Here is a 15,715-nt window from a genome sequence, read left to right as displayed (position 1 = left end):
GGTTGTGCTTACGTCACCTTCCCGTGCAAACAAGGAGCTGTTGCAGCTTGGATGATGTTTCATAACCACAATCGTACTGAATTGCAGGGTTTCGTACTAATTCTTCTGAAATTCATTTCAACTAAACAAAAGAAACTTGTAGATTTCTTTTTCACATAACAGTACATAATTAAAGAATGCAATAAATGAGCACAAATATATTGATCTATATATTTTTGGGATAAATAATGCTTGAGGGTCTTAAAAGACCCTGAGGGAAAATTATTCTGTTATGGGTCAGGACACCTGAACTGGGCTTGCTTCTCAATAGTGTTGTCTTACAGAAGCCTCGATGTTGCCAAGCAGCAACTGATAACATTGACGATGGGATCAGGTTGAACAAGCTTCATGGACAGCCGTAATTCAGTGCTTGCTTCATTTATCTTCTGAGAGAGAAATATGGACCTCAGAGAGAAGAGGGATGTTTAGGAAGATCAACCATGTGTTCCGTCCCAATCATCACGGGAAAAAAGATCAAGATGGCTTCGGGCCGGATTACCACAGCGCCTGCACTGTCAGGTTGGTCCGCAGTACCTCCATGCTGGTTGTGGGAGAGAGGACCCAGTCTTCTGAGGGTGCCACGTTGAAACGGAGCAAGAGCACCGTGAGCGTGGAGTCCAACTTGTACTACTACCGCAGGCAAGAGGACCGCGTGTGGCTTTACTCCCATGAGCAGAACTGCCTGGAGTATCTGCAAGCGTTGGTGGCTCTGCGGCGACGCTACACGAAGAGTGTGAGCGACTTGAATAAAGGTGATATCAAAGCCACCGTGTCTTCCAAGAAGAAAGTGGCACCTCCGGCACCGCAAAAAAAAATAGTAAGTTTCCACTTTTTGAATCCAGAACAAAACTAACCATCGACATCCAATAAGTGCTCAGGTCATAATCAATCATGACTCAGTATATATATATATTATTTATTGTTATTTTTTTATCAGAGTATGGCATGAATTCAATTAGACTTTTCTGATAAGGTTTTGGTCAGGTACATCAGTTTCAGCTGCATTGGTGTTGATGGAATTAACTAGAGGGGCAACAACGAGATGGTCCAGGTGGAGGCCATTTCAAGTTCCTCCCTCTTGATCTTTTTGAACTGATTTTCCACAAGTGTTGGCTTTAGCTAGAGTCATTATCACGACTGGGAGCATGAGGCGATTTCTTAACCCTCCTGAAGTTGTGCAGATTGTCCAACTCCTCCAGAATATATATATATACACACACACACACATAAGAAGGTCAGAGCCAATTTCTGAACCTCAAAACAGAAGCAAAGTCTTCCTATTCTACCGCAGTACTAAGCAAAATACTTTTTACTCGTTGACAGGTATCGAGAGCAACGCCGTCGGCCCCGCCCATACCCAATGTGGAGGACACGTTGCAATTTCTAGACGAAGTGATTGCGAGTTGTGACAGTGAACCTCATCGCAAACCTTACTTGGATGACGGCCACGCCGACGTGGACTTTATAGGTAATATATTCCCTCTGTGATCACTGTCGTATGGCGTAGATATTAATATGACTGATAGAGAGACTGGTTATTTTTGACAGGTGACAAGGTCTTCTTGCAAATTTATATGCATGCACTGTAGAAAAAGTGGTTAAACTGCAAAAGATGTCAAGCTTGAAAAAGATGAGCATGGAGGAATGCTGCTCTAAAAAAATGGCCCTTAATGACCAACCTCTTTCTTTCTTTGAAAAGAATCGTTGACCACTTTATTAGGTGTGTCTGCAACATCTAATTAGATCCAACCATTGTTTTAAAAATATATGGGTTGTCTCAATTTTCACTATTACAATCACTACAATTTGCATATTATTATTACGAGTGGTGTGGAAGTGCATCAAATTGAGAATTGCTTTTTGTCTGCGATGAAGTGTACCTAATGTTATGACAAGTTTGTGTAATATCTTGTGAGAAAGGTGTCATGTATTTTTGCAGGGTATATAATGTTGAATTACTGTGCGCCATAAAATATCTGAGTAAAAAGGTTGAGTGAAATTACTTTGTCTTGGATTGAGAGTGTTGTAAATTATGCCATTTTAATCAAGGGCTGATGGTGCAAATTGAATTATGCGTGTCCTGTAGAGCAAGGTTTTCATCTAAAGTGGCTGTTTAGTGCTCCATATCGTCTCACTGTGGGTGTTTAATCAAATGTGACCTTGACATTTCCACTGTTCTGCCATCAGCGTGGGAGAAATGACGTCTTTATCAGTGTAATCAAAGCAGCAGGCTTGGTGGTGATGTCAAGCGTGTAAAAAAAAAATTGCATTTCATGCCTGCATCGACAAACCAGAACAAGAAAGAGTCAAATAGAACTTCTTAGCAAACCATTAATTTTACAGTTTAATAGTTGCAGAGCTTAAATATATAATATCAGCCTTAATAAATAATTGTGCAGTTTGCATGTATTCAAATAATTCATTAACATGTCTGAACTCACTTACACAGATTTAGTGAGATATGTTTCGAATATTTGGACCTTTTGTGTCCATAGAAGAAGTCTTCTTTCTTTGAGTCCAACTCATCAAAAATGTTGCATTTAGATTTTTGTTCAGTGTAAATTTATTTAGATGGATGTCCTGACCATTAATTTAAACTTTTTTTTTTTAATGACACACTTTATGATCTGATAGTGACACTAAATCAGAAATGGACACAATATAATGATTGTTGTTGACTGTATCTCCCCATACAGTGGCGTCCAGCTCAGCAGAACATGACCTCCACTCCAACTGGGTCTTGAGGGTTCCTCGGGTGGCAGGTAACAGGCAGCAGGAGGAAGCTGTTGTCCGTGCCAACAAAAAAGTCCCCAAGAAAAAAAACAAGAGCGGGTCGACCAGCAGTAGGTTGCGCCTGCAGAGGAACCCCATCCATTTGCCCAAAGTGGTGGAGAGCGCCTTGCAGACACTTCGTTTCAAATCCAAAAACTCCTGAAAATGCCGGAGACTCTTGAGATTGATGCTCATTTGGATTGTTTTCAAACGTGAACACAAGTAAGTGAAATCTAAAAAAAAAAAATGCACGAGGACAGTTATGTCCATATGACTTGTTGCGTCTTGGGCAGAACAAAGAAAACAACTTTACAGCGCCCTCTGCTGGATATGATGGGTTGCTAGTTTATACAAATGTATGTAACAATTTTGAAGACGGACACCTGAATTTGAGTTTATTTTGAGGATAATGTATTTGGGGGGACATTTGTTAGAGAGAATGTAGGGCCGGATTTTTTGGACAATAAATTGCTCTGAGGACTAGTCAGAAAAAAAAATGCATCATGAAATAAAAAAAATAAAAAAAAAACATGCAAGTGGCTTCGGAGCAAATGTCACATTTGCACAAATTAAAACTTTGATGACCACATAATTACTATTCTGCCAATTTGTACGAGATAGAAAATATTTCCAAACTTCTGTTATAAAAGATGTAAAAAAAGAAAAAGTAGAAAATGATATACTATAGTGTATCATTTTTTACTTTTTTTTTTCTTAATCTAAGTTTTTTGTTTGGTGTTCAACCTAGACACATCCAAACAACCAAACCTGCAGCCTTAAGCTTTTCAGAGGTGATTATAACCGCTCTGACAGTGTTTTGTTATTGGATGTCAGAATATTAGACCGAGTGAAGTGTCAAAGCAAGCATGAAAGCAAGCACATCATTGATAATAGGAGGGATTTTTCCCATTCGGCAACTCTGAATCTTTTATTAAATTTTCTTTTGTGAAGTGGAAAAAAATCAAATAAGTTATAATGGGATTTTTTGCAAGTGCATTTCTGAAAGGCATCCAAAAAGAAAAGCGCAACAACAATAGCTCCGAGACTATCTCGAAGGCAAATGTTTTTAGTCTTGTCTGTTTGAGCTGCTTTCCCCAAGAGAGTTCAAGGCCTTTACACTTGGGAACAAACTGCTTGTTATTTAGGTTGGAGGAAATATAGATATATGAATGTCTAATCATCTTTGCAAGTTTAATCCGAACAAGTGAAGCTCTTCAAGCATATATTCAGGGTTACATTCTGTTTTTCAGCATTGGGAAATACAATGCTAATAAATTTCAAAGCCTTATTAACTCATTGAGGCATTAAAAAATACACAAGTGTGCTCAATGAGGACAGACCACCATCATCAAGGGCAGCATTGGCTTTGTCATTGGCCAAAAATATTGAACCACCTAAATGGAGATTTCATCATTCTTTCAACAGGCAACAAAAGAACATAGTCTTCAATACGCTATGTAAGATTTCTTAACATCCTTGGTAATTGTTTATCCATCATCTGTAGTCTTCAATGGGGTCACAGATGAGTTGGAGCTGAAACCTTCGACTAGTTCCTGTCAGTCACAAATAGACAGATTTTACATTCATACCTATGGATGAATTGGAATTTTTATTTGAGATCAAATTGTTTCTGGGATGTGGAATGAAGCCTCCGTGCACACACGTGAAGAAAATAAAAAACCTTACGCAGGAAGTCAAAAGTGGCGTCCTGAACCTCAGAAGTGTAAAATTAAAATTATTTTAGAAAATGTACATCAAGTTAGCATGATTAAAAGATGGTAAATTGATAAATTTTTCACACTTCTTAAAAATAATAAAATACAAAATGTCAGTTTGCCGCATTTTAATCTGTACATGTTCAAACTAAAGACATTCCAGGGACTTTCTTTTCAAGTGCATGGTCAGAGTTCATTCAAACTTCATTCAAGACATTGTCACAACATAACAAAAAAAGGATTTATTATTTTGTAACTTGATATTTTTAATACTGACCAGGGAAAAGCATAAAGTTTGACTGATGTGTTTCAGTAAGGTCTGCTGCTTTGGTTTGCAATAGTTTGAATTAGTAAATATCAGAACAAAATTGGCTGGGAATGGCTGAATTTTAACTTTGACCACAGTTTTTCTTCTTTGCTTTCTTCCAAAAATGCCATGTAGAAAAAGCGAGCACAAAGTGAACAAAACATCATTTCTTTTCCTCTTTCACTTTGGGGCTAAAGAAGGCCGACATTGTTTTCATGCCACTCTTATCCACCTTTGCCAGATTCTTTTGAGCGGCCGTCATCTTCTTGGGTGGCTGCAAAGAGATGAAGAAAACATCGACCATGTAATTTGACCTTGGGTTCAGACAAACCAGAACGACAAGAACAATCTCTCAAGGTTGACTGAGATGTCGCTCAAGAAGAGCCCATCGCTTTCGAAATAACCCACGCTTACTTTGCGAGCAAACTCTCCGCTGTTGAATTTGGTATAGTCTTCTCCCGCCTCCACCGGCTTGTCGGACAGTTTCCGCTTCTGGCATACGGAAACAAATGTGTTGGAACAGTTTGGACAGTGTTGATGGACTACATTTATTTGTCAGGAAAAAAAAAAAAGCAGGATAGGACAATGTTTTGCAACAAATTGTATAATATACTGCACCTTTGAAGGTGGTTCAGTCTCTTTTGGACTTGTGAGCTCCGGTAACCTGTGTGGCAACAAAACAGTCCTCGTTTAAATTCATATTTACATATTTATAATGGCCTGGCAAGTTGTGCATGCAAACATACTGCAAGTGCTGGCGAAGTTCCTTGCTCAGGTCTTTGCTGATGTATTCTGATATCAGGCCATGGGCGTAGCCAAGGTAGTCCTCTGAAGTGTGGAGGCGATCAAACAAAAAAAAAAGTCTTACATTCAGGACTATACAAACTAGTTGGGAATACTTTGTGACAGATAAAATGGGTCGTTGTCACCATCTACTGGTGCTGCTGAGTACTACAAGTACTTCAGAAATCTAAGCACAGAACAGTGAAAATTTGAGGTTGAACACAATCCGTTCTTAGACACTAAAATTAATTCAGATTTGAAAACAAATTTCCCTCTGAAATAAAGTGATGTAGTGTGCCTTTTCCCATTTTTATTTAAATCTTCTTCTTCAGAGGAGCCATCATCTAATGTAATTTTAAGAAAAGAAACGGCGTTACCGTTGCTGGACTCGGAATCCATCTTGACTCGAATATAAGAGGAGGATTGAACTCCCTCCCCCACAGAGATGTTCTTCTTCTTGAGCACAAGGACTGTTTTCTCTACCTACAGCAACATAAAAAAAAAAAGACAATTCAATGGTGATCTATATCTAAATATTGACTAATTCTAAAAAAGGATATACCTTCTTCTTTAACCAAGCCAGTGTTTTTTCTTGATTATATCGGTGAAACTTGAGGCCTCCCACCTCTAGCAAGAAAATATGTATGTGAGGCCTCTGTCTGATTTTAAATATAAGCAACCTCGGGCAAGTGATTTGCTAACCTTTTTCATCCGCTACATGATGCATGGAGGCCAAGGAACGCGTGCAGCTCAGCAGTCTGCTACATGCTGGGAACTCTTCATCCATCACCATTTGATCCGCCGGCTGGAACTTGCCCTAAACACACAGCCGAGGACATCATTAAAGGAAGGCTTTTATAGAGTCTTTATGGACTGGAAGTGATTCGCTAGCCTGGAGAGAGAGTGAGAAACAGATGTGTGGAGTGAAGGACAGTCGAGATGCTTAATAAACTGCAAGATGACCTTTGTTTCCAACAAAAAACAATCCTGGGCATCACACTACAGCCTCAGTAAAAGATTCTAGTGGTGTATCTACACCACGGGGAGATGCAAAAGCAATGGTGATGTCATGAAAAAAGTAGGGTGCAATGATTGAGCATGTTTTATTAGGTCTTATGAGAATTTGTGGGTTTTCTTCTTATTCAATTTTGCTAGTTAGAATTGCAAAGTATGGTAAGTAGGCTGTAGGTTCACCACCCCTGGAGTAGATGCACCCTGGCTGATTACAAACCTTTATTGGAGTCATAGCACAAATTTGACATTCGAAAATAATTTTATAGCAAGCCACCAAACAAAAATGTCGCAAAAGGTTCTGCCATCTAGTGGAGGAGCATTTAATTGTCTGTTGTTAGATGTTGGAAGAATAGTAGAAAATAAAAATGTTTCTGATTAAATAAATTAAATTTAAAAGGAAATTTGATAATTCCCATAAAATAATAATCTGCCACGGCAGACAGGGATCACCACAATAGGGTGAATGGTCTCTTACTTCTTTTGCAGATTTGATCAAATAGGGCAAAACGAGATAAAGAGGATCCATCGGTGTGACAAACAGAAGCCTCCCATCTGTGTAAAAACAGGAGCAGCTGATTAACAATAAATCAAACAAAGGCATTCTATTCTATGCTCATGAATGGATTTTTATCAAACAGTCAAAACAATTACCTCTCTGGACTGACTGGCCAACAAACCAGGAACGAAAGTCTTCTTCAAATGCTTTGACCTCGTGAAGTTGCACATTCCCACCGCCGCCGCTCAGCATGTAGAGGGAACCTGCATCTGTGGTAAAATTTATTTTGAAAGGTCGACCAAAAGGTACTTTAGTTTTTTACTTCATATATCCCTCTGCTTTTTTTTAACAATGCAATGCATTTTAAATCATCCTGAACTAATAATGCACTCATTCTATCATTAATAAGCTTGCAATTATGTAGCATCAGTGGATGCATTATATTTATAAGATTTGAGTGAATTTCTGTTTATATTAATGTGGTCCGGAAGTTCTACCTGTGGCTGGATTACGTAATCTCACAAAGGTTGGGTCATGCTCCTTCACCTGGATGTCTATGACGGAGTCTGCATGGAGACAATATCAGGTATGTGACACAGATGAACATTTTATCCAAATGCAAACATATTGACGTTAAGTATTAGGGCATTTTAAAAAGGGATACACAATTCTCTGAGACCTTTGTGGTGGAGTGTTAGCATGACGCTAGCAAACGAGTAGTTTACACAGACAAACGCATCGTGTGTTAAGCTAGCAATGGCAAACCTTGCTCTGACAATTACCTGCAGCAATAACAACCCAGCTATTGTTCTGTACGTTGGGCATTCGCTTCTTTTTGGGGGGCATGGTGAAACGTTGAACCTGTTTGATTTGCACTGGGTTTCAAACAACGCGCAACGATACCGAAACCAAAACAAGCGATTGTGTGTTTTGACAAGCACTCAGAAAAGGCGCTTCTCTCCTCACTTCCGCCTTTTCCTCACCAACGGGGGGCTGTAGTTCACCGCAGTTGAGGCTCTGCCCGTTTTTGTTAGCTATTTTTACAATGTCTTAATCCCTTTTTGCATATTCAGATGTATTTTAAAGAGTGTTGTGTGAATCGTTCGGATAAATTGAGAATCATATGCTATTCGAGCAGCGTATTGACTTTGGTTCCCCCTACTATATCATGCTTTGGTATGTACGGTCGTGACGTCACGGCACTCTGAGTGTAGCTCCAAATAATAATAATAATAATAATAATAATAATAATAATAATAATAATAATAATAATAATAATGCAAGTCCATCTTTATCCTCAAATACAATAAAAGCACTAATGAACTGGAAGCGGTGAAACATATATTTGAGGGTGCTTGATTACAATGTATTCTTGATAAAATACAAAAATGTGATCAATTGTTATTGCTAAAATCAAATGTGTGAATGTTGCTAAGACTGTAAATATTATGGAGAATGTTTTTTTTCCGTAAATTAAACAAATCAACATAAATTTTCTTTCATTCATTTGTTCTTTCTTTCATTCTCGTCAAAGACAGTGAAATTAGATGAGTAAAATTAGATTTTCAAATATTGGTTGTAGAATTTAGTCAGTGTGCAAATACAAAACATAATAAGGATTATTTTTAAAAATAATGTGGGATTAATACTTTTTCTAAAAATCCCTGTTTTTTGTTGTTGCATAGTTGGCAATGGAGGAAAACCAACAGAAGCATTCGATCAGATGAACACTAAAAAATGGCACTAGAAGAACAGAAATAACATTTTTAAAAAGTCAAGACCTCTGAGGATAAATTAAGTTTTCTGAAACCTAAAATACATTTCACTCTTGTAGGTGATGAATGAAAAATGAAATCATGATGTTAAGAAGATGATCCTCAATGTTTTTTATTCAGCTGTGGAACATTTCTACAAAAACAATTAACAACAATCACACATCAGATCAGCACAATCCTACACACAGAGAGGAACAACAAAAAGACTACTTTGACAAAGACATTTGTCTTACTGTATATCGTCCAAACAATAACAACAACTTCTTGATGTGTTTCCAGATTTCTTTCATCTTCACGCCATATATGATGGGATTGAACAGAGGATTGTAGACCACTATTTGCAGAGTCATAATCAGTCGCACAGATTTTGAAAGATCTGACTCCAATCGCGCTATGATGACATCAAAACCACACAAACACGAGAAGCTGATTAAAACCATCAGGTGAGGTAAACACGTCTCTGTTGCTTTTTTCCGGACTTCTCCGCAGCTACGATAGGCCAACATAAATATCTTTATGTATGTGAAGAGGATAAACAGCACAGGGATGATAGTAATATTTGTCAAAACAAATAAACCCCACACAGTTAGAAACATTGGTTTCACACAAAGAAGTTTCTGGATGGAATTATTGCAAAAGACTCCCGCTAACACGAAGTGGCACATTTTTTGCTTCGCGCTGATGACAGTTGCCACTAACACGTGGCAGGCAGGCAAACACCAGGCCAAAACCAAAAAGATGGTGACATTACTTGTGCTCATCACAGATCTATAATGCAGAGGCTTACAAATGGACACATACCTGTCATAAGCCATGGCTGCCAACAGAAGGAAATCTGAACCTGCTAGCGAATAAAATATTAAATACTGCAACATACAAGCTGCGTGAGAAACGCTCTGCCTGTGAGACAAAACATCCACAATGAGTTTGGGGTAAAAAGCAGTGCTGAAAAAAATCGAGTTTAGAGACAAAGCTGCGATGAAAATATACATTGGTTCATGAAGGTTCCTGTGAATCCAGATGAGGCAAATAATGGTGCAATTACAGCAGATGATGACAACATATAGTATCAACAAGATCATAAAGTATACATATCTGTACTTATCCACATCTACATAGCCACCAAGACTTATTAGGTAGTGTGTTCCATTCATGTTCCATTCATGTGCTGACTCTCTGCGTCCTGCACAATGGTGGTCAGGAGTCGCCGGACCATGGAGTCTTTTATGTTGGTTGCTCAGCCTCTATGGATCTCATTAGGAGCTGCTGTCATGTCAACAAACTTCTCTAAGGCTTCTTCTTGGCACCCCCCTATCTGTCACGTACAGCAGGGTCAAATTGTTGGATGAGTTTTAAAGCAAGGGTGCTAAATTTGTGTTTATCATCGGGCCACATGGTAGTCATGGAAGGGCTTCTGTTATAACTTTAAAACTATATATGTAAATGTAAAATCACGCCATGTTGAGACTTTGGGTGTATTCAGACCAGAAAAGTTCTTTAGTCCACTTGTTTGGTCCTGATCAAAAGTCAGTAGACATGAATCAGGTCAGGCGCTGGTGGTGTCCAGCTGTTCATCTTCAACACTTGCTTCGATATCTGCCACTGTTATGATTACTGCTTCTTATTTTTCAATGTTTCTGTGATTTGTTTGTAAATCTGCCAGGCATTGGTATTGTGTGACGTTTCATTTTCCATAGCGCTTCCAGAATTGCTCTATCTCAGCCTTTTTGGTGTTTCTCCCTTGCCAATGAGAGTAGACCTTAGCTGGGTGGTTAGAGAACATTGTGATTGTTCTCGTGGTCCCTCTTCAGTGTGAGTCTTTGTTTAGCAGTCTCAAATGCCTCATCTGTGGACATCTTGCTGTATTTCTTGGGCAGTTCTTTCTTAAGCTTTGCATCTTTGATTTGTTAATAGGCTAACTTCTCTCACCCTTATTTTGGTCTCTATCCTTTTCTTCCATGGATTCTTTCCAGTTGTTTTTCTCATAGCCAAGCATCTCTAGGATAATTAGCTGATTGGTCTCAATGATGTTCTTGGTAGGGATCAGTGCTGTGTTGACATCATTCAGTTCTTTAGCCTCACCAAGCAGGAGGTAGTTGAGTTCTCCCATGACTCCTTTTCGGGTCATTTGCTCTTGTGTTGAGGTGTTCTGCTTGTTGGGCTTGGAACCCACTCACGAGGTTTGGGAGTGATGGTGAAACCACTCCACGAGTGACCATGGGTTTTCCCAGCATCTTTGTCCTGCAGAGGAAGCACATCTCCAGCTCTGGCAACAACTTCCTATTGCTGATGTTTGAGGTGGTGCAGAACTTGTTGACCCGGTATGATTGTATTTGTGTCACTCATCGGAGGTATTGTCACATAGAATTAAATGTTCTTGCCTCAGGAACTGTTTTTTGCTTGACGAACTTTGATTATATTTTCATTTACGAGTTGAGATTGAACGGAAACAAGGTGGACACAAACGGACAGTTTAGAGCCCACGGGGTTAATTAGAAGAAGAACACTGATGTAAGGATAGTCATAAACAAGATCAGCCTTGAGGGACTGCTAATAATGAGCAAGTGGTCACAGTAATTCTCTTTGGAGATATTGTTAGTGACAAACAAGTCAAATCTCTGGATGATCCCACCAAGCATGCTGCAAATAACAATAGTCATGCTCTTGGTCCTTGGTGTGTTAGCAGCAGCAGTGGCAATCAATCACGTCCAGTAAGGCCTTCTTAACAACTCAAATTCTCATATTGGTTCCGTGAAGTTGTTAAATCATCAGATTTCTTTTCTGTCTACTTCATCCATGTCATTTCAAAGCTTCGTGCAAGTACAAGACTACCAGTATTCCAGATTTAGCCCCCATTGAAAATGATTGGCGCATTATGGTGTGCAAAATAACATGAGTGACTACAGATTGTCTGAGCAACTGAGATTGAATCACAGGCTTTTCATTTGAAAACCACTTTTCTATCATTTTGTTATGTAAAAGTAAAGATTTCAGGCGATCGGAAAAAATCGTAACCCGCGTACGGTCGACCTTTGGGGTGCCTCACCCATTTATATGTATTTTCAAACCACTTGCATCCTTTGGAACGTACGGAAAGTGAACGATCCTCTTGCAGAGGATCATTTGATGGAAAAAGCAATCTTTCTGATAGAGAGAATGTCTTATATGAACCAAACTTGAGTCGACCACAGTTGGTGAACCCTGACCTAGAATGTGTCGTGGACTTTGGGATACAACTTGATCAGAGAAGTGAGGGGGGACGACAAAATTATCCGAGAAACAACCGGCGTCGAATCACATCATGAACTTATCACTTGAGAACTTCATGTCTTGACCCTGCTGCATGTGATGGACAGGTCAATCTCACAAACAACGCAAAGGTGAAAAGAACAGAGGGGAGTTTGTTGACATGACAGCAGCTCTTAATGAGATCCATGGAGGCTGAGGAGCCATCATAAAAGACTTGACACTCCTGACCGTTCGTGTGCATCATGCACATGACCAAAACATGAACGGAACGCACGTCCTAATAATTCTTGGTGGCTTTGTAGATGTGGAGAAGTACAGATATATCTACTTTGTGTTCTTCTTGACTGTATATATTCTCATCATCTCCTGTAATTGCACCATTATTTGGCTCATCTGGATTCATAGGAACCTTCATGAACCAATGTATTTTTTCATTGCAGCTTTGTCTCTAAACTCGCTTTTCTACAGCACTGCTTTTTACCCCAAACTCATTGTGGACGTCTTGTCTCACCAGCAGAGCATTTCTCACGCAGCTTGTATGTTTCAAATGTTCTGTTTCTACACTTTAGCTGCTTCAGACTTCTTGCTGTTGGCAGCCATGGCTTATGACAGGTATGTGTCCATCTGCAAGCCTCTGCAATATGCAACGATCATGTGCACAACCAATGTTGCTATCTTGTTGGCCTTCGCCTGGCTTCTGCCTGCCATTAAGGTTGGCTTGGCAATTTATTTTAATACAAAGATAAAAATGTGCAAGTTTGTTTCAGGGGGGATATTCTGTAACAATTCTGTAAATAAGCTTCAGTGCATGAAACCACAAATACTCACCATTTATACTGTGTTCGTCTTTATCAACTGTGAGATTCTCCCTGTGCTGTTCATTCTCTACACGTACATCAAAATATTTATCATTTCCTATCGCCGTTGCGGCAGGGCTTGGAAAAAGGCGGCTGAGACTTGTTTACCTCATCTAATGGTTTTGATTTGCTTCTCTTGCTTAGTTATGTTTGACGTAGTTGTGGACAAATTGGAATCTGACCTTCCAAAAACCACTCGACTGATTATGATGTTGCAAATAGTGATGTACAATCCTCTCTTCAATCCTATTATATATGGACTGAAGATGAAGCAAATATGGATACATATCAAGATGTTATTTGGAAGCAGGTCAAAATCAAATCCAGCAAGGCCAGCCAGGTAAATTAATGTTTGGAGTTTTGTAGGGATATATTGAGAAATAATTAAGTTATACTGTTGTACTTTTAATTTTAAATTGCTATTTTGACCAAACACATAAAGAATATTTTCCCCAGACAAAAAGCACCATTTCTCCAGAACACTTTAATTTTCAAAATTCTTGCTGCAGGTTCAACTGATCTTTCTAACCAGAATTGCATTTTGGCAAATTTTCTTTAAAAAAAAACCAAAACACACTGCTAATATAAACACAGGTTATACCGTTTTTAATATTTCATTCCGTTGTCTTTTTTTTTTTAGCATATTTGAGGGTAGATTTATTCTTGAATAATTGAAAGCAATGTAGTTACATTAGTTTTATACTATGCTACTTGGATTACATTATTGACAACATTTATATAGTAACTAACTGTCACTAAATTTAACACGTTTGGCTTGTTTCGTAAAAAAAAAAAACGTGTTGTTTTGTGCAAAACAACCTAAGAAATTGGGTCAATGTGGGCTGTTGAATTCCCATCCACCGGTGAAACGTTGCATTTGGCTCCGTCTAGCGGACAAAGAGGGAATTTTAGATGGAGGCCTCACCCCATGGTTTGAATGTGAGACCTCCACCGTATGTCTTTCATTGACTGGCGACCAGAACTCAGCATAATTAGACTTCAGTACCCAGTAACCCTGAACAGTGTCGTGTGTTGATTATTTATATCCTGAATAAGATTTTTTTTTTTGCTTGAAAGTCCCACCACGTTTGTGGTAAAGTACTGTAAAGTGTAGTTAGAAAATGTAACCTTATTCCTGTCTCCTTAAAATTCTTGTCCTGCCTTATATCTTTTAAAAAGTTCAGATTTTCCCATGTTTCATTTCAAACTTTATTAGCATCATTTAAAATCAGGCAATTGACAAATTGAGCCCTTGGGAGGCTTCGGTCATCGACATCCGCATTCGTCCACCACCATGTCCTGGTAGTGGCGCAGCACCACGTTGTCGTTGTTGTCATAGTAGAGCATCGAGATGGGCGAGAATCGGACGGGCACGCAGCAGGGTTGAGGGGTGCTTCCCGGATCCAGAGAGTGAACCAGAGTCTGCAGGATGGCGTGGTTGGTGCTGTTCAAGCTGTCGCTGAGAGGGAAGGGGCACTCACCGTGGCAGTAGTTTGCCATGTAGCCTTGGGGTGCGATGATCCAATCTTGCCAGCCCACATCTTTAAAGTCCACATAGAGGCGGCGGGCTTTGCAAACGTTGCTGGGCGACACAGGAGGCTGGGAGTCGGTGGCACTCCTCTTCTGCCGGGAACGACACTGCTGTGGGTGGAGCGACACTGCCACCAAAGAGGCCTGCACGGATGGCGCCGCCCAGGACTGATCCGGGTCAGTATCCAGAGGCCGAAGTTCCAGAAGCAGACCGTAATTGCGGGCCGGGCGGCGCCAGGACTCAGCCAGTGACGTGAGATCCATAGTGACCGACACTCCTTCCGGGCCCGGCCGGACCGACTGGGACAGAAGAAGGCGGCGGTTGGCCCGAGGGTCGGCACCCTTCAGCGTAGGCCGGACCACCTTGTACAAAACGGCACTGATGGTGGGACCGCTTTGAAGCAGCCTTGCCACCCTGGCTGCCGACATGAAGCGGACATGCAACTGGGCCAGATACAAGACTTCCAATGACTCCAGGACCGCAAGATTGAAAAACAGATGCTGGTCCACGCAGCCTGGGCACACCATGCCAGAACCTGGGATGACACCACCTGAACATGCACATACACGTACACACGCAGTAATATTATTTAAAAACTCAGGAATGGACCCACCCACACAATCATAGCACGTGCACAAACACGCAAGCAGACACACATGCGCGCACATTTGCAACAAAGACGGTAGATATGCAACCCGCACAGACTAATTTGGTGGTTGCTACCACAGCCACTACCTTGGTCTTGCACGTATCTGATGATGTTGCCACGCACGCCGTACTCGGACACCGTGCACGCCTCAACCTCGTCGCCCTGGACGCGCTCCGATCTCCGGAAGATCCTCCAGAGGGCCGGAGGGACGTCGCGGCGCCCGGATCGGGACCCGGCGATCGGTCGCTCGGAGAGACCCAGGGCACCAAGGAGGAGCCGCTGCTGAGGGACAGCGTCCACGCCGACCAGGACCAGGAGGAGCAGGAGCCCAGGCATGTTTTTTTCCCCAAAGTTGAGCGCGGGAACGTTTGGTTTAAATGGCGCTACCTCCCGGTGTGATTGATAAGATAGCGACGGAAGGGGCGGGGTAGCATGGCGGCTTCAAACATTTGAGTTTGCTTTTCTTAACTTTTATCAGTTCTTTGAGTTCTCAAATCACTAAAGCTCAGTGCAACATTCGTGCTCAAG

General features: G+C 40.6%; 5 protein-coding genes across 10 annotated transcripts in view; 2 read left to right on the top strand and 3 right to left on the bottom strand.

Moving 5' to 3' along the window:
* Window positions 1-7,025, top strand: part of c9h13orf42 (chromosome 9 C13orf42 homolog) — a 21,169-nt gene extending 14,144 nt beyond the window's left edge. Inside the window, exons 10-13 of one of the 2 annotated variants that reach the window (XM_088382187.1) lie at window positions 324-856; window positions 1,363-1,507; window positions 2,736-3,033; window positions 5,075-7,025. In XM_088382187.1, coding sequence (XP_088238313.1) covers window positions 461-856; window positions 1,363-1,507; window positions 2,736-2,974 — 780 coding nt within the window. In that variant the 5' untranslated portion in view covers window positions 324-460 and the 3' untranslated portion in view covers window positions 2,975-3,033; window positions 5,075-7,025. The remainder of the gene's footprint in view (window positions 1-323; window positions 857-1,362; window positions 1,508-2,735; window positions 3,034-5,074) is intronic. The other variant, XM_088382186.1, reaches the window with a different exon arrangement.
* rnaseh2b (ribonuclease H2, subunit B) lies at window positions 4,638-8,102 on the bottom strand. Its single transcript, XM_088382184.1, has 11 exons — window positions 7,909-8,102; window positions 7,624-7,692; window positions 7,282-7,395; window positions 7,106-7,182; window positions 6,319-6,433; window positions 6,179-6,243; window positions 5,994-6,099; window positions 5,580-5,661; window positions 5,452-5,497; window positions 5,248-5,325; window positions 4,638-5,107 (listed from the first exon to the last, which is right to left on the bottom strand). The coding sequence occupies exons 1-11, from the start codon at window positions 7,970-7,972 to the stop codon at window positions 4,997-4,999; spliced, it is 927 nt and encodes a 308-aa protein (XP_088238310.1). The 5' UTR covers window positions 7,973-8,102; the 3' UTR covers window positions 4,638-4,996.
* The window catches only part of LOC148393979 (olfactory receptor 11A1-like), a 24,827-nt gene continuing 16,779 nt past the window's right edge, over window positions 7,668-15,715 (top strand). For 4 of the 5 annotated variants that reach the window (XM_088382179.1, XM_088382178.1, XM_088382177.1 and 1 more), the window contains exon 1: window positions 12,395-13,347. In XM_088382179.1, coding sequence (XP_088238305.1) covers window positions 12,410-13,347 — 938 coding nt within the window. In that variant the 5' untranslated portion in view covers window positions 12,395-12,409. Of the gene's footprint in view, window positions 7,713-12,394; window positions 13,348-15,715 lie in introns of those variants that run through there. The other variant, XM_088382182.1, reaches the window with a different exon arrangement.
* LOC148393981 (olfactory receptor 10K1-like) lies at window positions 9,064-11,011 on the bottom strand. Its single transcript, XM_088382596.1, has 4 exons — window positions 10,831-11,011; window positions 9,703-10,084; window positions 9,163-9,390; window positions 9,064-9,079 (listed from the first exon to the last, which is right to left on the bottom strand). The coding sequence occupies exons 1-4, from the start codon at window positions 11,009-11,011 to the stop codon at window positions 9,064-9,066; spliced, it is 807 nt and encodes a 268-aa protein (XP_088238722.1).
* Window positions 14,193-15,625, bottom strand: gdf3 (growth differentiation factor 3). Its single transcript, XM_088382176.1, has 2 exons — window positions 15,274-15,625; window positions 14,193-15,088 (listed from the first exon to the last, which is right to left on the bottom strand). Exons 1-2 carry the CDS (start codon window positions 15,521-15,523, stop codon window positions 14,274-14,276), a joined length of 1,065 nt encoding a protein of 354 aa, XP_088238302.1. The 5' UTR covers window positions 15,524-15,625; the 3' UTR covers window positions 14,193-14,273.

The sequence above is a fragment of the Syngnathus floridae genome, chromosome 8, assembly GCF_059516105.1.
Source record: "Syngnathus floridae isolate MCC-2025c chromosome 8, RoL_Sflo_1.0, whole genome shotgun sequence".
NCBI lineage: Eukaryota > Metazoa > Chordata > Actinopteri > Syngnathiformes > Syngnathidae > Syngnathus > Syngnathus floridae.
The sequence above is the reverse complement of the archived record's forward strand: the minus strand, read 5'-3'. Positions and strand labels throughout refer to the sequence as shown.

What these genes read in the sequence shown, in the direction of transcription:
- gdf3 (XM_088382176.1), bottom strand. Translation starts at nt 15,523, where the DNA reads ATGCCTGGGCTCCTGCTCCTCCTGGTCCTGGTCGGCGTGGACGCTGTC. An exon ending in CAGATACGTGCAAGACCAAG is followed by an intron (nt 15,089 to 15,273) that starts GTAGTGGCTGTG and finishes GTGCATGTTCAG; the next exon opens with GTGGTGTCATCCCAGGTTCT.
- rnaseh2b (XM_088382184.1), bottom strand. Translation starts at nt 7,972, where the DNA reads ATGCCCCCCAAAAAGAAGCGAATGCCCAACGTACAGAACAATAGCTGG. An exon ending in ATTACGTAATCCAGCCACAG is followed by an intron (nt 7,396 to 7,623) that starts GTAGAACTTCCG and finishes ATTTTACCACAG; the next exon opens with ATGCAGGTTCCCTCTACATG. An exon ending in TGATCAAATCTGCAAAAGAA is followed by an intron (nt 6,434 to 7,105) that starts GTAAGAGACCAT and finishes CTGTGTGTTTAG; the next exon opens with GGCAAGTTCCAGCCGGCGGA.
- LOC148393981 (XM_088382596.1), bottom strand. Translation starts at nt 11,011, where the DNA reads ATGGGAGAACTCAACTACCTCCTGCTTGGTGAGGCTAAAGAACTGAAT. An exon ending in GGATAGAGACCAAAATAAGG is followed by an intron (nt 10,085 to 10,830) that starts GTGAGAGAAGTT and finishes ACCATTGTGCAG; the next exon opens with GACGCAGAGAGTCAGCACAT. An exon ending in GCAGCCATGGCTTATGACAG is followed by an intron (nt 9,391 to 9,702) that starts GTATGTGTCCAT and finishes GGCCTATCGTAG; the next exon opens with CTGCGGAGAAGTCCGGAAAA.